This window comes from Malaclemys terrapin, chromosome 5, assembly GCF_027887155.1.
Source record: "Malaclemys terrapin pileata isolate rMalTer1 chromosome 5, rMalTer1.hap1, whole genome shotgun sequence".
NCBI lineage: Eukaryota > Metazoa > Chordata > Testudines > Emydidae > Malaclemys > Malaclemys terrapin.
The window spans coordinates 43,287,494-43,313,129 of record NC_071509.1 but is presented as its reverse complement, the minus strand read 5'-3'; the positions used below and the strand labels follow the sequence as shown (position 1 = coordinate 43,313,129).

The following is a 25,636-nucleotide window of genomic DNA, read 5'->3' as shown; positions in this document are numbered from 1 at the left end:
GCGCCCTCGCCCCCAACGGAGCCCAGAGCCACTCCTACCACAGCTGCAGGCCCCTGTCTTAGGCTAGTGCCCCTAGCCTCCCTTGGAGCGTTGGGAGGGTAGGTGGCGGGGCCCTAGCCACGGAGTGTTGGGAAGGCAGGCAGCCCAGCCCCATCCTGGAGCTGTGCTGAGTGGAAGCAGGAGGGGGAGCCTGGGGGCAGGGCCACGCCTGGCTGTTTGGGGATGATACCCGCCGCCTATGCTCTCAAGCCTTGGTGGGCAGTTGGGCCTGACTCAAATTTAGTTCTGTTGAGTTTGAAGACAGTTATGCTGGTGAATTCTTGGGGTGGCATATAACAAAATCAGCCCCATCTACCTGAGGCTCGCTCCCAGCTGCAGTGTAGATGAACCCTGTGGGTCTGAAAGATCATAGCGTAGACAAAGCCTTGGAGCACACACTAACTTTTAGCGTCATATCCAGGTGTTGGCAAAGTTGACTCTTATCTGTCAATCCCAAATTTTCATTAAAACAGGCTCATCTTCTGGAGTTACTAACTTGTATTGACTCAGGTCTTCTGCCAAGGGAACTAATTATTTTTTTCTGGTGTTTGTGGGGGCAGGAGGTTGTAAGAAAAGGAGGGAATCCCCCCCCCCCCAAACATAGCCTTTCTTCTCTCCGTTTTCATTCATGTTTATGTAAAATACTACTGAGTAAGACTTACATTAACCTTTGTCACATCTCTACGTTGGTATATGCAATACAGGTTTGTGCATGCTGTAGTTGCTGTGCAGTTTGTGCTATAGCTTCATGGAGAGAAACTGGCATTTATACCGATTTGTTTAATTAGCCAGAAGACTGGAATTGTGAGCATGTACAGACATTTAATGTATGTACAGTAAATGTCTATTCAGGTTTAGTTCTGTTGAGCTTGAAGATAATTATGCCGGTGAATTTTTGGAGTGGCGTACCTGAGTGGGAGGAGAGTTTAGTAACATATTCTTTTTAAAAATCAGTGCCAAGTATCATCAGATGGGCAGGACCTTGTTTCTGTAAACTGGACTTGTAAAACATTGGGACAGGTAACTCATAAGAGATTGTGGAAGTCAGACTTACTTCCTTTCTGGGTTTATGATGAAATTCTTCCCTTCCCCTTTTCTAAAAAGACAGCTGCTCAGCTACACTTCTTCACATCTGTGATCCCCTGGATGTCAATCTCGGGGAAGTGTGCAGAGAATTACCACTATGCTTAAATTTCAGTTTTCAGTTGAGTATCAGAAATGATAGTGACAACTATCTTCTATAGTTAAGGCCCTACCAAAGTCATGGTCCATTTTGGACAATTTCACGGTCACAGGATTTTTAAAATAGTCAATTTCATGGTTTCAAATGTTTACATCTGAAATTTCAGGGTATTGTAACCATGGGGGTCCCAACCCAAAAGGGGATCATGGGAAAGGCTACTGTAGGGGGGGTCATGGGATCGCTACCTTTACTTCTGCACTGCTGCTGGCGGGGGCACTGCCTTCAGAGCTGGGCAACTGGAGAACAGCGGCTGCTGGCTGGGCTCCAAGCTCTAAAGCCAGCAGCATGAAGTGAGGATTGCAAGGTATGGGGAGCGGGTTACCCTACGTTTGGGTTTTCCCCAGGCAGCCTCTCCTCCTGGATTGGGATGAGGGGTGCTGACAGCTGGGGCTGCAGCCTCTCCGCCTGGGTTGTTGTCTGTCCCAGCCAGCTACCATGGAGCTTCCTACAGCTGGGGGAGGTTCCCAGACGTGGGTCTGACCCAGCTCCCGGAGTGGCTCCTGCAAGGGAAAAGGAAGTCCTGTCCCGCCCCAGTCTGGGCTGGGATTAGCAGCTGGAGCCTGGCCCAAAGTAGGAGCCCATGGCTAGGGTGCCCCCAGCCCTGCCCCTCCCCTACAATAGCCAGATTTCATGGTCCATGATGATCATGAATTTGGTAGGGCCCTATCTATAGTGTAAGGGCTGGTCTACACTGAAAACTAAAGTTGGCATAGCTACACATGTAAGGGGTGTGAAAAATTCACGCCTCCTGAGAGACATAGCTATGCCAATGTAACCCCCTGTGTGGACAGTGCTAGGTCCGTGGTGGAGGTAGTTTAACTGCAGTGAGGGGAGAACCCCTCCTGTTGCTGTAATGAGTGTCTACACTGAACTGCTGCAGCTGTGCCACTGTAGCATTTTAAATGTAGACATACCCTAAAACAGATTGTTGAAACACAGGGCTTGTCTATGTACAGAAGCTGTGCTGGTTTAACTAAAATAGGTTTTTAAACTGATTTTAATTAAGCCTGTGCAAATCCCTCTGTGGTGACACAATGATTTAAAATTGTTTGCCACCTTAGCTTGTATCTGTAACTTTACCATTGAAAGCTTGAGTGATATGAATTGGTTTTAAATCTTCAGTGTGTCTAAAGAGGGTTTTGGACAAGTTTTGCTAAATCAGTTTAAAATACCACCTTTTGTTAATCCAGTACAGTTTTGCATGTAGACTTTGTGTAAACTGGTGTTCAAGAAAAAAGCTCAGACTAAATTACAAAAATTGTGAATAATTAGTCCCTGTCCCAAAACGCTTACAACTGAGCTTTTTGTTTGTGTTTGTACAGGACCTAGTGCAAGGGGGTCCTGGTCAATGAATGGGGCTTCTAGCTGCTGCTACAATAGAAATGATAGTTAAATAACAAAACCTGGGTTCTTCCTGATTCTTGTCCTCAAGTTTCATTTTCAACCACATGAGTCAATGAATTAAGTTTTTGGTACCCTTTCACTCTTTTTTTTTTTTTTTTTTTTTTTTTTACACACACTGTTTTTTCCTTACTCGGAGGGGAGAAGCTCCTTCAAGTGATTGCTTCTTGATCCTTTTTTAACTGTTTCTGGGGTTACCAAGAAAGTGGAGCAGGGCAGGAGCACTGGTGTCATCGTTCTGAGGGAGGCTCTCTTGCTTGGATGGAGGGCAGAATTAGGGGTCTGGGTTTTTTGCAGTGGGGGAGGTCCAGGTTGGATATCAGGAAAAACTATTTCACTAGGAGGGTGGTGAAACACTGGAATGCGTTACCTAGGGAAGTGGTGGAGTCTCCTTCCTTGGAGGTTTTTAAGGCCCGGCTTGACAAAGCCCTGGCTGGGATGATTTAGCTGGGAATTGGTCCTGCTTTGAGCAGGGGGTTGGACTGGATGACCTCTTGAGGTCTCTTCCAACTCTGATATTCTATGATTCTATGATTCCTGCTACTGCTCTATTTGTGAGCCACTTTCTACCTGTTCTGGCACCTAATGCCACCTTGTTAACTTGAGAGACAAAAGGATGGGTGCATTTTTAGATATATAAATACATACAATTTTTTTGTCCCTTTCTGTGCAGTCTGGAGTTTGTGTTCACTCTTCTCCACAACTGGACTTTAACATTTCTTTCAGTGTTGACGTTTCATAGTCGTTCTCTGGATGTGCAGGCCACCATGGTTTTTCAGCCTCTACTGAAAATAGATTCCAATAAAATGTGCCACTATCTTTTTTCAAATGGTGGTGAGTCAGCATTATAGATCTGAGACTTCTTCAGTTTAAATGAAATTCTCTTACTTAAGTGGGAGTCTTAGTATTTGTTTTTCTTCTCATGGCCCAGTTATTGTTCCCTTTCAAGTTATTAAGGAAGGATATTACATACTTGCAATGTTTTCCAAGTGCTTAATTTTAAACTGCTAACACAGGACATAAATTAAAATCAATACTAATGATGTGGCACCCCTGAGCACGAGGAAGGAGAGGGAAAAATAAAAATGTAAAATGTTAACTCACAGCCAAAAGTAAAGTTTGAATCTTAAATAACTATCGTGTTTTAAAAGGTTACAAACCAAGTTTTTGAAAGCAGTCTTTCTAATAAACAACTTCAAGGGGATGAAATCTTGTGTTCTGAGATGTCTGTAGTTAAATATCTGCGATAACATAAGAAAAGAAACTGCATTATATTTTCTTGGCTAAATAAGCCTGACGGGGGAAGTGAACAAAAACCTGAGTATGTAGTTCACCAGCTCTAACTTGGGCTGTTTGGCTGACTGAGGCTCCGGCTGTGCTTCAGCAGCAGGAGTTCTGCAGCAGTGCTGCTATAGTATAAATGCTTTCTGCAGTGACAGAAGGGGTTTATCCATCGCTGTAGTAAATCTATCCCCTTGAGGGGCTGTAGCGAGGCAGACAGAAGAATCCTTCCATTAACCTAAGGGTGTCTATACTGGGGCATAAATTGGCTTAAGTACTCCTAATGAATTTTTCACACCCTTGAGCGATGTTGCCAAGTTTTAATTGTAGACCAGGCTCTACATATCTGAACTGGAAAAAACAGGAAACACAGCTCATGTTCATCCATTTCTTAGAATCTGTAGAATCAGTCTAGGGACTTTGAAGTAGTCAGTGATGTGTGGGCTATACACTGATGCATAGCTAGTTATGCTTGCTTCTAACAGAACATAGACCTTGCTTGGAAGGCAGCAGCTGGAGGCTATTTTTCTTTCACAGGAGTCCTGCAGTAAAGCCCTGGTTGAAAATGTTGGGCAGACAATTTAACCACTATTGCACTGAATTCAGAAATAAGTAGGGCTTGGGGAAGAAACTGAACTAGGTAGAGGCTTTGCATCTGATATCTAAGTTAGTCTGTGGCCACTCTTGCTGATGGCTGCTCTGATACTTTTTCCTAAAAAATTACAGTAATTAACTTCAGGAAAAACAAATCAATTTACATGTCCAAATCATAGTAATTTATATAATTAACTAGCAAGTCTTCTGTGAAAAGTGATAGTTGTATGTTTGTTAATATAACTTTTCACAGCCTCCCAGCTAGCTAGGACAAGGGACTGACCTCTGCTGGTGGCCCCAGCAACCAACACCAAGGTGGCTCATTTAGGAGGCGGGGCTGCTGCTTTGCTTCTCCCTCCCCAATCACCAACCAGGAGGCTGTTGTGGTCGCAAGAAAAGTTGCTCGTAGCCACATTTGAAAAACAGTACTTCCTCTGATAGGAGGAGCTGAATTTGGCTGAACTGTATCAATACTAAAAAAAGAACAGGAGTACTTGTGGCACCTTAGAGACTGACAAATGTATTTGAGCATAAGCTTTCGTGGGCTACAGCCCACTTCATCGGATGCATGTAGTGGAAAATACAGTAAGAAGATATATATATACACACACACACACAGAGAACATGAAACAATGGATGTTACCATACACACTATAAGGAGAGTGATCAGTTAAGGTGAGCTTTTTATCAGCAGGAGAGAAAAAGAACTGTTTGTAGTGGTAATGAAAATGGCCCATTTCCGGCAATTGACCAGGAGCTATGAGGAACTGGGTGGGGGGGAATAAGCATGGGGAAATAGTTTTACTAACACGGCTGCTACTCTGAAACCTGTATCAATACTGTTCATAAGGCCTGTAGGAGGGGAACTGTATGAGGAATATCAGCAGGCTGCAGTTTGATCATCTTTAGTTTTAATGCTAATTACGTCAGACTATCAAGAGGCAGTTTTCTTAAATAATATAAACAAACAAATAAATAAAACAAACAACTTTATTTCCATGCTTGTATTACCAGTGTGATAATACAAATCTCTGAACTATACAGAGGGACAAACTGCTACTTCAGGTGTACTCAGCTTAATCAATTGTAAATATTGATTGTTGCAACAAAGAACCCTGAAAGGACACACCAGAAGATCCATGGGACTAAAACTATACACAGTTTGAAAAGCAGACATAAAATAGAATTCTGTGCCAATGAATGAAAGAAGATTAAAGCATTGTTTAAAGGATATTTTATGTTTAGTAAAAAACAAGCTGATGGCAAGTGCTTTAAGTAATCAGGCTTGCATTAGTGGTAGATTTATCAAGTTACAGTATGAGAGACTTGGAAAAATAAAGAAAATATAGTATTTAATCTCTGGTTTTGTATAGTCCGTATTAAAAAAACAAAAACAGATTCGATCTTTATTGCAAAGAGGGTTTATTCTGAGAGAATCTGAATCCATATTAAACAGCTTCAAAGTACTGTATACATCAATTTGACCAGTAATTCTCATTCTATTTTATTAGAGGGTTGCAAATCCTCCATTCAAACAAACGTAGGTGGGTGGGTCACTGATGGGACAGCCTGGCGCTCAAGAGTACAGAGAACACAGTTATGGTGCCAAATATGAAATCTGTTTCATAATACTAAAGTGTTCTGTGAGAAAGAAACTTGATCACTCAATAAACTACTGCAAACTTTAGAGCTGCTTTGGACATTGCAGGAGGGGAACCATTCTGTCCCATCTGCTTTCCTTGAACTGCCAAAAGAATGGACAGTGACTGGAGGCTAATGATGGTTCTGTGGAAGAAGAGCAGCAGTATCTGAGAGATGACAGAAGGGATAAAGGCAATATTAATGCTAGCAGAGGCCAGACTCTAGGACCTTGAGATGTGGAGGATCCCAGAACTCAGGCTGCAGCCTAAGCCCAAATGTCTATGCCTCAATTAAACAGCCCCATAGCCTGCGCCCTGCAAGCCCCAGTCAGCTGACATGGGCCATCAGTGGGTTTTTAATTGCAGTGTAGACATAACCCCTAGTTAACAGATCTGATACGTCATACATCTTGAGAAAACTATAGGATAGGGGTTGGCAACCTTTCAGAAGTGGTGTGTCGAGTCTTCATTTATTCACTCTAATTTAAGGTTTCACGTGCCAGTAATACATTTTAATGTTTTTAGAAGGTCTCTTTCTATAAATCTATAATATATAACTAAACTATTGTTGTATGTAAAGTAATAAGGTTTTTAAAATGTTTAAGAAGCTTCATTTAAAATTAAATTAAAATGCAGAGCCTCCTGGACCGGTGGCAAGGACCTGGGCAGTGAGAGTGCCACTGAAAATCGGCACGCGTGCCATAGGTTGCCTACTCCTGCTATAGGATGTCAGAAGGTTGCGAATAAGCAGAACATATCTCTGAAAGAAAAATAATTTACAACATGAGTGATTTGCCTAGGATTTTTGGTAAAATATAGAGTCCATACCTAAGCAAGGTTGGCTCTGGCTTAATTTGCCAATGTGAGTATCTGTGTAATTCCACCTCCCTCCACAGAACCAGCATTATGGAATTAATCTACATTTTCTACCTTTGGTTGAACACTAAGCATTTCTGATTATCTCAGTTTTCAGACTCCTGGGGTGTCATAATTTCATAATTTACCATAGTCCTCCGGGATAAATAAGATCTGACTTTCTAGAGTGCAAATGGTAACTTTTTGTTGGCCCCTATTTCAGGCTCTCTTTATACATCACAAAGAAGAAAACTAAGGCACAAGTCCAATTTTTTCCCTCGGGGTGGGGGGGGTCATGTTGTTCAGGGGGAAAGAAGCAAACACCATTGTTGATGACCTGCAATACTGTAACCTGCTTATGGAATGTCAGTAAAGCGGGGGATATGTTAATACAGAAGCTAGACTGTTCTTGGTGCTGGGTTGGAAACTTAAGTTAAACAAAACTCTCTGACTTGTGTTCCATAAGTAATATGGATGAATTGGTGTGTGTTTTACTAATGAGCTGCTTAGTAAAAGTGGTGGTGGTGGGGAACTCCTTCTTAAGAAAAAAGAACTATAAATATGTTTAATTGTATTCTTGAAGGGACTAAATAGTCTTACACACACACACACCTTTTTCTTCCTTTCTAGTTTTAGCACTTCTTGTTAAACTACTATCCAAAGAGGTTGCCTCCTCAAATCCTTCCCTTGACAACGTTAATGTTTTTGATGTGTCTAGTCATATCCACTAGTTAATGCCAACTGAGTCCTATTTAATAAGGTAGTGTCTTTTAAACATGATGATGTTAACCTGTTGTAAGAGCTTGCTGATTAGTATGTAACTTGATGTTCACTCATAATCCTAAGGGCTTGTCTACACTACAAAATTAGGTTGATTTAAGTTAGGTTGACCTACAGCCATTGCAGCAATTAAAGCAGCTGTTGGTGGCCACACTACCCTCCTTTTGCCAGTGGTGTGCATCCTCACCAGGAGCACTTGCACTGACTGAAGTGGAGCATTGTGGGGCACTGACAGCAGTGCAGGACTTACAGCTGGAGCACCCCTGTCCCGGGGGTGACAGACTGCGCGGGAGAGGAAATGTGAAATAATAGCTGCCAAGAAACTGACAAGAATATCAATTTCACTGCTGGTAGGCTCCCTGCTATGAAATTGAGCCCTGCGCCAGCCTCATAGCTCGGGCTGTCAACACCAGGGTTGGGGGTGAGGAAGCTCCAGCTTTGAGCCCGGCTGACATCTCAGGCTGTCCACAGCGGGTGGGAGGGGCTCCAGCTGTCAGCCCAGGGCCGGCTCCAGGCACCAGCTGAGCAAGCTCGTGCTTGGGGCGGCAGATTCCAAGGTGCGGCATTCCAGCTAATCCCTTTTTTTTTTTTTTTTCGCTTCACTGCTTTGGCCGCCCTTGCAGGTTTTTTCTTTTTTCTTTTTGGTTTGCTGCTCCCGCCGCCCTGTAGGGGGCGGAGGACGGGAGCACCCTGCAGCAAACCCGGGTCCTTCCCTGCCTGCCGACCGGAGTGGCGCGGAGCCCTCCCGGCAGGCGGCGCAGCGGGAAGGGCCGCGTGGCAAGCACCCCGCTTAAGGAAGCCCTGGCTGCCCCCCTTCTCTCTCTCCCCCACAGCTAGCCGGGGTGCGCACTCCGCTGCCCGGGGTCTGCAGGGCCGGGAGTCCCCCTGTACCCACGCTCCTGCTGCCCCGCAGGTATTTGTTTTTGTTTTTTTGTTTTCTCTTTCCTTCGTCGCTCCGGCCGGCCAGTTTGTCCCCACCCCACCCCTTCGGCGCTCTGGCCGGGGGCAGGTTTGTTTCCGCCCCTCCCTTGCTGCTCTGGCCAGCCGGTTTGTCCCTCTTCCCCCCCCCCCCCCACTTGCCACTCCGGCCGGGGGCAGGTTTGTTTTCCTCCTCCCCTCCCCCCTTTTGCTGCTCCGGCTGGCCGCGTGTTTTTTGCTTGGGGCGGCAAAAAAGCCAGAGCCGGCCCTATGTCAGCCCCGCGGCAGGCTGACAGCCAACAAGCAATGCAAGTAACGCAGTGTCTACATGAACACTGTGTCACCCTAACTACATAGACTTAAGTGCTACATCTCTTGCATAGGTGAAATTACGTCAGTGTGATGGGCGACTTACATCGTCGGGAGCACCATTGTAGTGTAGACACTGACAGAGGTCGACATAAGCTGCCTTACATTGACCTAAATGTTACTTCTACAGCACAAACTATGAGTGTTACCTTTTCCATTGCTTACCCCAATTATGTAAACAAATATCTATAGAGTGTCTAAAAGGTATGAAATACCCATGAGGTGCTGCTCTATTATTTTCATGATGAGTAACTGTGACAGTTCTGGTAAAACTCCCTCTGCTGGACATTCACCAGGCAGCTGTGTTTGGGCTTTACACTCTACACCTGTGAGAATTTTTTTTTTTTTTTTAGTTTCCTGACTGAGCATAGTCGAGGCACTGCCTCAGGCTTTGGGTTTCTTGGTACGCCCTGGAGATGCAGATCTGTATTGAGCACCCTCTATTTAGAGCTGAGCCCCCGTTGGCCTCAAAACTAGTGCCAGATTCGTCAGAGGCTTAGCATACCCTTTCCCGGAGTTCCACCATGTAGGCACTCTGGCTTACACAGTTCACCTCTTCCGGGATACAAGATAGTGGAAGCAAACCATGGGCTTTGCAAATGATTCCAAAACCAATTATTCTTTTCTTCAGCCAGAACAAGAAACATACAGATCCAGACAAATCAATAAACATCTGTGTGCCATTCCCTAGCTCAATTTCCTCACCACTGTTCAGCATTCTTTGGCATTTGGCTCAGTGGCTGCTAAAGAGTCCAGGAGCCGCCTTCTCCAACTTCCCTCCTGCACTTGGCTCCACCTCTGGAACATGGCATCTCTCTGGTCTCCTCTATTTCTCTCCAAAAAGGCTGAAAGAACTTTTCTTTTATAACCTCCAGTCATCTTTGTCAGGTGACCCCAATCAGCCTTATCAGATAATGGGGATCTCCCACCAGGTGGTCTGTAGCTTAGTTACCTCTCCCTTGAGGTTCAGACTGGAAAAAGTGTTTTGCCCTGGTAGCCAACTTTGTCCATTGATGCTTTCATATGACTAGAGGACCATCAAGGTTGTAGGTGCTCCATTGTTAGGACTGAAGGTAAAAAATCCATTACAATCTACATACCACCCAGACTATGCTGACAGATTGTGCCACACACTGTCAAAGAAACTGCGGAACCACCTGATCAACATCCTATACAGCAAACAGGGAAAGATTAAGAATGAGCTCTCAAAACTCGATACTCTCATAAAAAAACAACCTTCCACACAAACTTCCTCGTGGCTGGACGTTACAAAAACTAGATAAGCCATTTACAACACACACTTTGCTTCTCTACAAAGGAAAAAGGACACTAAACTATCACTACTACTACTACGTGCCACAAGGGGCCATAACAGTGGTTCCCTTAATCCACCCAGCAATATTGTTAATCTATCCAGCTGTACTCTTAGCCCAGCAGAAGACTCTGTCCTGTCTCGGGGCCTCTCCTTCTGCCCCTCCACCCCCATGAACATGATGCAGTTCTGTGGTGACCTAGAATCCTATTTTTGACGTCTCCGACTCAAGGAATATTTCCAATACACCTCTGAACAGCATACTAACCCACAGAGACCTTCCTATAACACTACAAAAAGAAGGATTCTGGGTAGACTCCTCCTGAAGGTCGAAACAACAGACTGGACTTCTACATAGAGTGCTTCCGCCGATGTGCATGGGCTGAAATTGTGGAAAAACAGCATCACTTGCCCCATAACCTCAGCCGTGCAGAACACAGTGCTATCCACAGCCTCAGAAACAACTCTGACACCATAATCAAAAAGGCTGACAAAGGAGGTGCTGTTGTCATCATGAATAGGTCGGAATATCAACAAGAGGCTGCTAGGCAGCTCTCCAACACCACATTCTACAAGCTATTATTCTCTGATCCCACTGAGGGTTACCAAAAGAAACTACACCATCTGCTCAAGAAACTCCCTGAAAAAACACAAGAGCAAATCTGCACAGACACACCCCTAGAACCCGAGCAGGGTATTCTATCTGCTACCCAAGAGCCATAAACCTGGAAATCCTGGACGCCCATCATCTCAGGCATTGGCACCCTGACAGCAGTATTATCTGGCTATGTAGACTCCCTCCTCAGGCCCTATGCTACCAGCTCTCCTAGCTATCTTCGAGACACCACTGACTTCCTGAGGAAACTACAATCCATTGGTGATCTTCCTGAAAATGCCATCCTAGCCACTATGGATGTAGAAGCCCTCTACACCAACATTCCACACAAAGATGGACTACAAGCTGTCAGGAATAGTATCCCTGATAATGTCACGGCAAACCTGGTGGCTGAACTTTGACTTTGTCCTTACCCATAACTATTTCACATTTGGAGACAATGTATACCTTCAAATCAGCGGCACTGCTATGGGTACCCGCATGGCCCCACAGTATGCCAACATTTTTATGGCTGACTTAGAGCAACGCTTCCTCAGCTCTCGTCCCCTAACGCCCCTACTCTACTTGCGCTACATTGATGACATCTTCATCATCTGGACCTATGGAAAAGAAGCCCTTGAGGAATTCCACCTGGACTTCAACAATTCCCACTCCACCATCAACCTCAGCCTGGACCAGTCCACACAAGAGATCCACTTTCTGGACACTACAGTGCTAATAAGCGATGGTCACATAAACACCACGCTATACCAGAAACCTACTGACCACTATATTTACCTACATGCCTCCAGCTTTCATCCAGACCACACCACACGATCCATTGTCTACAGCCAAGCTCTATGATACAATCACATTTGCTCCAACCCCTCAGACAGAGACAAACGTCTACAAGATCTCTATCAAGCATTCTTACAATACAATACCCACCTGCTGAAGTGAAGAAACAGATTGACAGAGCCAGAAGAGTACCCAGAAGTTACCTACTAGAGGACAGGCCCAACAAAGAAAGTAACAGAACGCCACTAGCCGTAACCTTCAGCCCCCAACTAAAACCTCTCCAGTGCATCATCAAGGATCTACAACCTATCCTGAAAGACGATCCATCACTCTCACAGATCTTGGGAGACAGGCCAATCCTTGCTTACAGACAGCCCCCAAACCTGAAACAAATACTCACCAGCAACCACACAACAAAAACACAAACCCAGGAACCTATCCTTGCAACAAAGCCTGTTGCCAACTCTGTCCACATATCTATTCAGGGGATACCATCATAGGACCTAATCACATCAGCCATACTATCAGAGGCTCGTTCACCTGCACATCTACCAATGTGATATATGCCATCATGTGCCAGCAATGCCCCTCTGCCATGTACATTGGCCAAACCGGTCAGTCTGTACGTAAAAGAATAAATGGACATAAATCAGATGTCAAGAATTATAATATTCAAAAACCAGTCGGAGAACACTTCAATCTCCCTGGTCACTCGATTGCAGACCTAAAAGTCGCAATATTACAACAACAAAAACTTCAAAAACAGACTCCAACGAGAGACTGCTGAATTGGAATTAATTTGCAAACTGGACACCATTAAATTAGGCCTGAATAAAGACTGTGAGTGGATAGGTCATTACACAAAGTAAAACTATTTCCCCATGTTTATTCCCCCCCCCCCCACTGCTCCTCACACCTTCTTGTCAACTGCTAGAAACGGGCTATTTTGATTACCACTACAAAAAGTTTTTTTTTTTTTTTTTTTTCTCTCCTGCTGGTAATAGCTCACCTTAACAGATCACTCTCATTATAGTGTGTATGATAACACTTACTGTTTCATGTTCTGTGTGTGTGTATGTGTGTGTGTATATATATCATGGGTTTTAGCCCACGAAAGCTTATGCTCAAATAAATTTGTTAGTCTCTAAGGTGCCACAAGTACTCCTGTTATTATTATTATTAGCCCTGTGTCACTGTGAGGCAGATAAAAAGATGATAGAATTCAGACAAGCCCCATATTCAAAATGCAGTTTGCAGTTTGACAGAGTCCCAATATCAAACAGACTTCATAATCTGTACATATAGAGATTCCCCAAAGCACCATAGTATTATTTCAATTTAAGTATGTTTGATTCTTTCATATCTGTATTTGGTACATTTTTATAATAAAAAGGACAGTTCCCCAGTTTAGAAGTGTTATGCTCCTGATCATTTTCGACTGCCAGAAAATAGATTAGACCTTCTAGTGTACTGCTGTGATTAATTAGAGAGTATTGTAGATAATGGAAACTAGCATTTTATGAAAAGTTTTTGTAACTAACTACTATTAATTCAGTTCATTCAGAGTACTTGTGCATTTTTAAAGCAGATAAACTAAATAAACGGAGCAAAAACATTAGCTTTTCAGTGGGTGTGTGTGAGGGTGTGGAGGGCTTGGAGGTTTTGTCTAATGATTCATTTGCTGTCTCATTTTATCACTGGTGCTTATTGGAATTGCATTTTTAGAGTGCTCCTATATATATATATATATATATATATATATATATATATATATATATATATATATATATAGTTCAACTGCCATGCCTAGGTATAACCAAAAAGTTCTGTACAAAAGTACTGTATCACATTTCCTTGAAGAAACAGTGAAGTCCTCAATAAATTGGTGACTACTCTCAAAATTGAGTATTTTCAGAAGGTGGGGGCAGAGGTGCTTGAACAATTTTTATAGTGGGGGTGCTGAAAGCCATTCATTCAAATGTATACCCTGCATATAATGAAAACCACTTCAAGCCAGGCGGTGCGGCAGCGCCCCCAGCACCCCTAGTTCAGCACATCTGGGTAGGGGAGAAAAATAAACCAAAAACTAATTGGTAGAGTCCAAAATAAATGTTCTGTGGCTTTATTTTAAAATTTGGTGTATGTACCCCACCTGCATATCTGCTTTTCTTTCAATCAGTCCCTCCATGTTTGCTTTTATTCCTTCTTGCTAATATACAGAAAACTCAAGTCTTCATTCTCATCTAAAGGAAGTGCTTCTTGCTTCTCTTCTGCTAATGATTTAATTTTTAACAGCTGTACTTCTTTAGAAAAGGAATACCATTATCAGCCACCTTTAAGCAAATCTTTTTTTTTATGTACTGCGCCTCTCATGAACTGAAGTTTTTAGGAATGTTGCTCTGGAAAAGCACTGCTCAGTGATTCTCCATCTCCAGTATATAAAGTGATACTCAGAATGATTATGACTTCGGGAAAATCAACCTAAGTAATAATCAGCATGGATTTATCGAGAACAAATTCTGTCAAATCAACCTACTAGCTTTCTTTGACAGAGTAAGGGAGAAGTGGTATATCTTGACTTTAGTAAGGCTTTTGATACTGTCTCACATGACCTCATAAACAAACTAGGAAAATACAATCTAGAGGGAACTATTATAAAGTGGGTGCATAACTGGTTGGAAAACTATTCCCAGAGAGTAGTTATCAGTGGTTCACAGTAAAGCTGGAAGGGCATATTGAGTGGGGTCCTTCAGGAATCAGTTTTGGGTTCTGTTCTGTTCAATATCTTAATCTATAATTTAGATAATGGCATAGAGAATACACTTATAAAATTTGCAGATGATATCCAGGTCAGAGGGGGTTACAAGTGTTTTGAAGGATAGGAATAAAATTCAAAATAATCTGGACAAACAGGAGAAATGGTCTGAAGTAAATAGGATTAAATTCAATAAGGACAAATGCAAAGTACTCCATTTAGGAAGGAACAATCAATTGCACACATACAAAAAGGGAAATGACTGCCTAGGAAGGAGTATTCCAGAAAGAGATCTGGGGGTTGTAGGGGATCACAAGCTAAATGAGTCAATAGTGTAATATTGTTGCCAAAAAAGCAAACATTCTGGGATGTGTAAGCAAGACATGAGTTAATTATTTTGCTCTACTATGTGCTGATTAGGTCTCAACTGGACTATTGTGTCCAGTTCTGGGTGCCACATTTCAGGAAAAATGCGGACAAATTGGAGAAAGTCTACAGAAGAGCAACAAAAATGGTTAAAGGTTTAGAAAACATGCTCTATGAGGGAAGATTGAAAAACTTGGGTTTGTTTGGAAAGGAGGCGACTGAGAGGGGACATAAGTTTTCAAGTACATAAAAAATTGTTACAAAGAGGAAGGAGAAAAAATATTCTCCTTAACTTCTGAGGATAGGAGAAGCAGCAATGGGCTTAAATTGCAGCAAAGGCAGTGTAGGTTGGACATTAGGAAAAACTTCCTATTTGTCAGGGTGATTAAGCACTGGAATAAATTGCCTGGAGAGGTTGTGGAATCTCCATCCTTGGAGATTTTTAAGAGCAGGTTAGACCAGCACCTGTCAGGGATGGTCTAGTTAATATTTAGTCCTGCCATGAGTGCAGGGGACTGGACTAGACAACCTCTCGAGGTTCCTTCCAGGCAGGCCTTTGTTTCTATGGTGGTCCATCAATGCTTGCATAAGCATGAAGTACCCCTTTCTGTTTGTCCTCAGAAGCAGTTTGGGGTGGGGGTCAGAATTAGGAAAAGCATCCTATCTATTGCCCTACCCTGATTGAGGAAGTCCCATTTCATCAAATCAGCTATTGTTTCGTGGACACGTCCAGTCTGACAAGCCTGTGAAGTAGGAGATGTTTAATTGTCTTACACAACTGGATGACAATAGCCTTCACTGTAGACTTTCATCAACGCCCAGTTGATTGCTCACCCACCAATAGCAACTGGGGTTGCAAGCTTCTAGAGAACAATTACCAACCATTTCTCTACTGTCGGAGCAGCTCTTGTCTTGGTGTCTATGCACTTTAGTGCTGGGATGAGTGTGGCATACAACACCAGGAATGTGGCCTTGCACATACAAAAGTTCTGGAGCTATTGCTGATCATCCCAGATTTGCATCATGATCTAGTCCTACCACTCAGTGCTTGTAGTACAGGCCCCCAAAACACTGTTACACTTTGTGCAGTTTGTCAGTGAATACCTACAGTATCTGGTTAGCTCTTTTGCTATTTTCCACTCATCCTCTGTCTCTACAGTGTGGTTCTTGCAAATATGAAAAAATCCCTTACCCTGTCCTTAAAATGGGCAAGAGAAGTTCCACTGATCTGTGTGGCTTCTGGTGGTGAGGTGAAAAAACTGCAAAAAAAGTAGCCAAATGTTCACTCTCTCTGTTGAAATAGCTATGGCGTCAGTAGCAGTATTCCATAAGAACTTTTATGGGTAAAACTTTTTCTAATTTTCTAGACAAGTCCTTAGTGGACACCACTTGTTTTCTATCAGAATTTCCCTGCTCACTTTTGTGGGAAGCTGCAATTCCAGGTTGTTGTCATGTAACATCACTATTCAGGTCCTTCAACATTCTTGTTAAAGACCTCCAGCAAAGAGGGAATAGTGAGGACCTGGTTCATGAATTTCAAATCTAAGTTACATTTACTTAATTTAATAAGAAAACTACATTTATCTAAATTGCACAAATGTTGGGAGCTCTTCTTTCTGCAGAGAAAAAACTTGCTAGAGATCTTTCACTTTTTGCAAAAACTTCATACAATTTTTAATAGACTTGCATACCCCATATCCTCTTTTTTTCAAGCCATTTGTTCAAACACTTGCTTTTAGTTACTGCAATAACAATGTATCTTTAACATACCTTATAGTACGGAGTATACCGTTTAAATTTTTAAATACATTTGGAATACAAATTTAAATATTTGTCCCATTCCAAGCTATATTGCTATTTGAGTCCATACTCAAATAGCAATATAGGGGGGAGGGATAGCTCAGTGGTTTGAGCATTAGCCTGCTAAACCCAGGGTTGTGAGTTTAATCCTTGAGGGGGCCACTTAGGGATCTGGGGCAAAATCAGTACTTGGTCCTGCTAGTGAAGGCAGGGGGCTGAACTCAATGACCTTTCAAGGTCCCTTCCAGTTCTAGGAGATGGTATATCTCCATTAATTTAAAAAAAAATAATTTTTAAATTTACTTACAAAATATCTAAACCTAAACTGCAAAGGTTTCGTTTCGCTTGCTCCTCCTTTACACACACACATGCACATGGGCTCCCTCTCTCTCAAACTTATTTACATCCAGAATTAGGTTAAAAAAATGTCATGCACTTCTGAAGGCTGAGCTGCAGCATTTCCTTTTTCCACCCCTACTGTTGCTGATGTCACAGGACCATAAATCCAGGAATATTGCAAAATTCAAGGGAAATGAGATGTGTGTCTGTGGGTGTGAAACAAAAGGAGGAACTGGATGAATGGGATAGAAGCCAAGCATCTGAGCAGTACAAAGGAAGCTAGCAAGGTTGGCACAGGTAACTGTAGACTTAACTGCTATAGCAGAAAGAACAGGAGTACTTGTGGCACCTTAGAGACTGACAAATGTATTTGAGCATAAGCTTTCGTGGGCTACAGCCCACTTCATCGGATGCATGCATGCTGTAGCGCACGAAAGCTTATGCTCAAATACATTTGTCAGTCTCTAAGGTGCCACAAATACTCCTGTTCTTTTTGCGGATACAGACTAACACGGCTGCTACTCTGAAACCTGCTATAGCAGAGAGGCTGCCTTCATCATGCCTAGTCCATAAGTGGCTCTCAGGTATTTTGAGAGTGCTCTTGTTTTGGGGCTGTTTTAGGTAGGAGAATCCACTTGCCCAGTTGTTCTCACACCTTTCTTAGTTTTCCACTGGCTGTTGGTGGGTCTTCCTAATTTAGCCATGTTACTTTCCTTCCAAACTTCAAAATTATTTGGGGGGATGGGACAGGGAGAAAAGAGGGATGATAGAGGAAAGGAAAGAATTCCCACATTCTCTGCAATATTTAATATCTTTAGGTAAGGCAGACCTACAAACTGATCTGCCTGTGATTTAGTAGCAGGAGCAGACGCTATGTAGAAAGAATTTGGAGTACTCGAATAGTATTGCACAGATAAAACCAAAATTGGTCTCTTAATCAAAATGAGCCATATGCAGTAAAATCTGAAACATTGACTGCTGTCTTTAAAACATTTGCATGTATTTCCTATTCCAGAAAGGCCATCTGCCTCTACATCCATACCAGTAAACTTTTTTATTCAGCTGATTAGTGAAATTTTTGTGAGAGTTTAAATGTCAGTATAGAACAGATCTTTCACTTACATTATAATGTACAAGTTCTTGGTACAAGCTGTGCTTTTTTACTTCAGATTTAGAAGATTTTATATTCTAGAATCTTTTTAGAAATCAACAAATCTTAATGGAGTTTAGGGGTGTGCGTATTATTTTAAGTAGCAAGTCATTAAAGGTGACTAATTGCTTTCACTTTAACAGCCGCTGTGCATGTATGACACCCTGATTTCGTAAACCATTTAGCACATTTTGTATTCCATAAGGTACAGAGAGCAGATTAGACAAAGTCTGTACATAAAATCTTCACTTGGTATAAGCAAATAATGGATGTAAACTTTTTTCAGTGAGAAGCATTTAAAGTTACAGGTTGGTCCAAACTGTGTGCCAATATTATGGGGAGGAAATAAAAACTAACTTTTAAGTAATCGTATTGAAGTTCAGTTAAACAAGATAATTTTCACCTTGTTGATATGTATGAGGTGAAAATTGAGGAGGAAGAGTAAAAGATGTTACTTCTACTGTAAAAGCCTCCTTATATGTCTTGTAGCACCCCAGTATGGGAAGAACAGGTTGCCTCTCCTAAATTTGGTGATATATATTTTTCCCATTACAAGGGTCTGTGTTGGGGCTCCAGGGCTAGAGCACCCATGATAAAAAATAGTGGGTACTCAGCAGCCACCCCCCAATCAGTTGTTTTGTGGGCCTCTCAGATCAGCTCCTCCCCTTACCCCCCCCTGCACCTCCCACCTGCCGCTGATCAGCTGTTCAACGGTGGGAGGGAGGTGCTGGGGGGGAGGGGAGGAGCAGGAAGAGGCGGAGCGAGGGCAGGGCATGCTCAGGAGTGTTGGGGCAGAGCGAGGGCAGGATGAGGGTGGAGACTTGGGGGACGGGATGGACGGGGGGTGGAGCACCCCCAGGGAAAGCTGAAAGTTGGCATCTTTGGTGCTACATCCAGTTTCCACTCAGATAGGGAAGATATGGATCCTTCCAGTATCTCAATTTTTTTTTTTTATGGAAGATAAGAACTGTAAGGGTCCTATTTTTAAAGTGGTGTCAGGTTATCCTCGTCGGTGCTCGTTTCGCCATCTGTAAAACAGAGAATACCTACTTGTTATAGGGGTTTGTGGCTTAATTCATCAATGGACCTGGATCCATCAGTGGAAAGACTCCTATTGACTTCAGTGATCTTAGGGTCAGGCTCATAATTCACCCAATCCTTTGAGAGCCTAAAGTCAGAGCTGCTTGGAAGTGCAAAGTATTATCTAGAACTGTGCTTCATAACCATTTATTTATTTTACGTAGGAAATCAAGGTTTTCCTAATATTTTGGCAAGCCATAGTTTAGAAAGTACTACGACGCACGCTATCGGTGATCGCACAGGAAGTGGTGTGCATCCAGAATATCTTGCTTATGGGTTGGTTCCTGTCTTTTTCATCATGGGCCTTTTGGGGATCCTCATCTGTCACGTGCTTCAGAAAAAAGGGTATCGGTGTACAACAGAGGCCGAGCAAGAAATTGAAGAGGAAAAACTTCAAGAAAAGATAGGTAAGTAATGTCAATGTCTTTTTGTTAATTTGTATGCGGTATGTTACTAATCTGGAATGATCCCTCCCCCCACCCCCCCATAATATATATCCTCTATTAAATAGTTTAAGAACGTTGACTTAACAGACAATCAAATGGTAATTACTTTTGGCCATTCCTAACCTAACCAAGTGACCTCCATTAGGAAATTCTACCAATTCCCAATGCCAGTCTTCTAAAATATACTTTTTGAAACCTTTTTTTGAAGGATCAAAATGTCCAAAATACTTCATGGAGACAAGATGGGTGAGGTAATATCTTTTATAGGACTAACGTCTGTTGATAAAAGAGACATGGGCTCTTAGTGTCTCTCTTACCAACAGACGTTGTATTACCTCACCCACCTTGTGTCTCTGATATCCTGGGACAAACACGCTACAACAACACTGCATACAAAATACTTTATAGCTTTTGTGACTATAAACTGAGATCTGAGTAGCTAATCACTTTTTTTGTATTTCATCTCTGTCAGTAGCAATAGAGTGCTGTGCATAACTCTTTTAAAGATAGATATCCATAAACCAGCTTTTATTAAAGCATAACTTTTTGGTGTGTGTTTAACAGTGCAGATACTTTAATTTTATTTGAGTAAATTTAATACTCTGGTACTATGGTTTCCACCCTCTCTCTTCTCCCCTGTTGTGATGTACTGGAACATTGGTGTGCTCTGGCTATATTCTTTGGTGTCAGGCCTTAGCACATTTGTTGCTATTATTTTTTCCCCCTCATCTTTTCCTTTTTTCCCTCTCTAACTTCTGTTCTTTTGTACTCTTGTTCTTGTCCCCTTACTTGTCAAAAAGTACTTGGAGTGTGTGTTAGTGGTTCCATGAATTCAGTAGCATGTGGAGCTGAAGTTACTTATTTGACTTGGGAGCAGAGGAGAGAAGCTTAGGCCTGGTAGGTTGTTCCCGTTGCTGTCTTTATTGGGAGGTCCTGTGAGAGCCGTGGGTATTTTTCTTTAACTTTGTACCTGGAGGTCGGGTAGGAATGATAGGGTGGGTTCTATTCAGGAGACAGGCAGGAGCTCCTCAGTGAAGCAGAGAGACCAAGTAGCTTTAGGAATAATGCTTTCTTTCCTATTCTAATAAAATTAAAATATTGAATAAGGAAGTGACTCTCTCTATATTTTTGTTGCCACATAGGGTTGCCAGATGTCCAGTTTTCGACCGGAATGTCCGGTCGAAAAGGGAAACTGGCAGCCTCTGTTTGGCTGCCTCCGGTCAGTGGCCTCCGCCACCGGGGGGGCAGGAAGAGCAACAGCGGCTGCTGGAGGAGCGGCTCTGTTTAGCAGCTGCTGCTCTCCCTGCCCCCCCAACCTGACAGAGAACTGGCTGGTTCCTGGACTGGGCTCCAAAGTAGGTACTGGCGCCGTCCAGGGGTTTGTGTGTAACCTGTCTGCCCTCTTGCCCCGTTGTGTCCCGATTTTCCAGCCCCTCACTCCGGGGACCAATTCCCCCTCTGCCCCAGTCCCTTGCTCTAGGGATGGACCCCGCTGTGCCCTGAATTCCCCACCCAGCCCCTTGCTCCAGGGACTGCCCTCCCACTCCACTGTGCCCTGATTTCCCCACCCCAGCCCCACTGTGCCCCGATTGGGCAGGCTCTGCGCCAGCTCCTGCCAGCCCAGCTCTGTAAGTGGCAGGTGAGTCCCAGGGGATGAGGGAGTGAGTGACAGAGGCAGGAATGGGGAGAGAGTGACGGGGGGGGACAGTTGGGGTGGTGGTCAGAGCCTCGGAGGAAGAGGCAGGGCAGGGGGGTGGGACCTCAAGGAAGGAGTGGGGGAGGGGTGTTTGGTTTTCAGGGATTAGAAAGTTGGCAGCCCTATAAGAGGGTGAAAGGCAATGGTATATTCGTTATCCACAGTCACAGGGTCAATTTTCACCCCTTAAACTACTTTGAGAAGGCTTTTTGTGACCCCAAGAGTTCTCAATTCAGAGATTTTGTACACAAGTATATTTATATACTCATTCTATTTAGTGCCTTTTCTTAAAGCCCTGGCTCCTGGAGTCATGCTGTTAAATGAAAATCTTGGCTTTCGTTTAATAAAAAATTTCTATCCCTATGTTGTATGGAAAAGCTTGAAAAAGCAAATCCGAAAGGTTCAAACACTAGAAGGCAAACAAAAAATCTAAAATTTAGTATTTTTATAAAATCTTTCCATTTTTAAGATAATCTCATGATTTTGGGAGGGTCTGGCTCGTGATATTTGAATGCTTGGGGCTGGCAGTACTTGACTCCTGTCTTCCTATTTGTAGTGAAAGGCGCTGAATTTACAGTCTTAGATACTACAGTCTGTTGTGGCTAACAGTATAGCAGTGCAAGCTTCCCTGCAACAACTGGTTAATTTGTTACTAGTCAAATGTGAGGCATTCCATATGTGGTAGCTTAATCTCCAAACCCATTTTCTGCTGAGACTTGGATTCCTTCTGCTCTCTTAAAATCGAGGTGAGAAGGAGGATGAAAGTGATGATAAACTTTGATATTTCAAAGTTTTATGAAAATTTTGAATTTTCAGGGGGCATTAGATGAAATACATAAAATATGGAACTTAAGAACTCAGCCCTGATGTCTGTAGTGAGAAAATCGTGCCTGAATAGGGCTGCAGGACTGTCTTCAGGATTGTTACTAAAATCCATAAAAAGTGTTGTTTTTTTTTAATATGGTAGTGATATAATACTTATATATTCCGTGAGATGTTCTCCTGTTTTTCTTACTTTACCATAGGAAAAATAATTTCTAGGAGGCTGTAATACTGACTATATGTTGTTGTTTTCCCCCCATAGAAATGAATGAAAGTGTAAATGACAATAACGATACTGTGGGGCGAATCGTCAACATCATTATGAAAAATGAAGGTACAGTTTAAAATCAGCGTTCTCCATTAAAGATGTGAATCCCTCTGATGCAGTTTGATACTATGTAGCTATTTAAAGTGTTTCCATAGCATATTATAGGGCTTGCTTCATTCCGATACTCTCTTATACTGTCTTGGGAATCATTAAAAAAGGGGATAGAGAATAAGACAGAGAATATCTTGTTGCCCTTATATAAATCCATGGTATGCCCACATCTTGAATACTGCGTACAGATGTGGTCTCCTCATCTCAAAAAAGATATACTGGCATTAGAAAAAGTTCAGAAAAGGGCAACTAAAATGATTAGGGGTTTGGAACGGGTCCCATATGAGGAGAGATTAAAGAGGCTAGGACTTTTCAGCTTGGAAAAGAGGAGACTAACTGGGGATATGATAGAGGTATATAAAATCGTGAGTGGTGTGGAGAAAGTGAATAAGGAAAAGTTATTTACTTGTTCCCATAATATAAGAACTAGGGGCCATCAAATGAAATTAATGGGCAGCAGGTTTAAAACATATAAAAGGAAGTTCTTCTTCACACAGCGCACAATCAACCTGTGGAACTCCTTGCCTGAGGAGGTTATGAAGGCTAGGACTATAACAGAGTTTAAAAGAGAACTAGATAGATTCATGGAGGTTAAGTCCATTAATGGCTATTAGCCAGGATGGATAAGGAATGGTGTCCCTAGGCTTTGTTTGTGAGAGGGTGGAGATGGATGGCAGAAAAGTGATCATTTGATCATTACCTGTTAGGTTCACTCCCTCTGGGGCATCTGGCATTGGCCACTGTCGGTAGACAGGATACTGGGTTTGATGACCTTTGGTCTGACCCAGTATGGCCGTTCTTATGTTCTTGTTTGTACACACTTAATGTTCTGAAATTGCTTTTTAGAATGAGACTTTCCATATCTTATCTACAGTTAATTTTTTTTCTTTTGGAAGGTTGGTTCATGTCAGAACTTTAACTTGTCTCTTTCACCAACAGAAGTTGGTCTGATAAAAGATATTATCTCACCCATCTTGTCTAATATCCTGGAACCAACAGAACTACAAAACTGCAAACTTGCTATTTGTGTCATTTCTATGTTTTTTAACTTTGCAGTCTTTGCAAGAGGCTGAATTTCCTTATTTTTAAAAGAAGGTAAAAGAACTAGCATTGTTTGCTTAATGGTAATGTCAAAGCCTATTTGGGAGCATTTAAATACTACCATCACATTGAATGGCTTGAAATGGAGGGGCAAGTTCCGATTACTGCACATGTGTGACTGAGGCAAAGGTTTTCAGCGAAGTAGGGAAAACAGGACAGCAAGACTGCTGTTTACTTTGTGATGGTTGTATCTAAACAATACAATAGAAAAAGAAAGAAATGTTTGGAAGGGGAAAAGAATGCTTCTGAGCAGCTATGCAGACTTGAGAGTGGTGTCTGTGTAGCATTCTTCTCTGTAACATTGATGGAATCTGCTCTTTGAAACATCACACAGTTGGGATTACATGGGTTTTTAGAGAGTTGTTGGACCTTAATCAGGGAGTAGCTGCTCTGTATTGAACTGCACTTCTAGTAGTGTAAATTTACGTACAGGTTAAGACTGCCCCTTAGACCATTAACTTCTCCTTTGTGGCATCCAAACTGCAGTGAATAGCTGAGCTAGTGATCCAGTAGCAGTACAGCTCTAGGAATATGCCAAAGGCAATGCAAAGGCTAGTATCTATGTGGATGTCCTGGAAGCTAAGGGAATGGGACCAGATTTTCCTCCGGAAACTTGGGCTTTTCACAGTTGAAGGCCTTTCTGTACATTCATAAATACCCTGAAGAGAGGATGTGGTGGCAATTCAGAATTCACTTGTTTATCATTGGAATACTTTTTTTGTGCAGGTTGGGAATAGCTGGCCCTCATTATGTGGCTTTGAATGTGTGAGCCGCCTATAATTCTTAGTAGTTTACTTGAGGTTGTGTACTATTAGTATGCACTGTTACACAGTTGCTTATTTTACCAAAAGGCAGCATTATTTTAGTGGTGGCTGAAATGATTCCTTTGAGATCCATCCAAATAATTAAATATTCATTAACTCTACTAATCTTTGACTTGTGTCCTGGGAGTGCTTTTTAGACAGAGTGATCAGTACTGATAGATTGTATGCATGGTATTAATGGCAAGCATTCTCATAACATAGACAGTAATACACCTCTACCCTGATATAATGCTGTCCTTGGGAGCCAAAAAATCTTACCGCGTTATAGGTGAAACCGTGTTATATTGAACTTGCTTTGATCCGCCGGAGTGCACAGGGCGCCCTCCCCCCCCCGCCCCCCCCCCCCCCCCCCCCCCCGGAGCGCAGCTTTACCGCGTTATATCCAAATTTGTGTTATATTGGGTCATGTTATATCGGGGTAGAGGTGTATATGTGCTTTGTATTGGGACTGAGATATGTGTTCTATAGCAAGAGTAACTTTACCTTCTCAATATAAACGCCCATAAATTTCAATAAATCGGCATTTCATAGAATCGTAGGCTGGAAGGGACCTTGATGCCTTTGGCATCTTTCCTTTTGGAGATTCCATAATGCAGACTTCTCTGGTCTAGATGGAACTAAATTCAGAGCCCTTCAGTTCAGCTGTGAGATTGCTGTTAATGCACTTTTGCTAAGTGGGTTCTGGGTCAAAATTAGAATCTTCAGCTTGCTTACTTTTTACTATCTTTTTTGATTATACAAGGACATAGCAACACATTTCTTCTAACAATTTCTGTTTATGCTTTTTACAGCAAATGCTGATATGTTAAAGGCCATGGTGGCAGATAACAGCGTGTGTGATCCTGAAAGGTAAGGTCTTTCTATTTTAACTGTGTATATTTCCTCTGCATGTCAAGATGTACCCTGCCAATGATTCTATGTTAATTAAAACTGAAATCTCAGTGAAATTTGAATCCTTTAAATGCTATTATGATAACTGAACGTTTGTTCACTCTAGTTTTAGATTGAATAACGTTCAATAGCAGTCATTTGGGAGCTTAATCACAGGGATGC

The 25,636-nt window shown here is 42.5% G+C and overlaps 1 protein-coding gene across 1 annotated transcript in view; it reads left to right on the top strand.

The window, feature by feature from the left end:
* The window catches only part of RELL1 (RELT like 1), a 39,678-nt gene that overhangs the window by 2,333 nt on the left and 11,709 nt on the right, over positions 1-25,636 (top strand). The window contains exons 2-4 of the mRNA XM_054030814.1: positions 19,480-19,722; positions 22,542-22,613; positions 25,375-25,432. Coding sequence (XP_053886789.1) covers positions 19,480-19,722; positions 22,542-22,613; positions 25,375-25,432 — 373 coding nt within the window. The remainder of the gene's footprint in view (positions 1-19,479; positions 19,723-22,541; positions 22,614-25,374; positions 25,433-25,636) is intronic.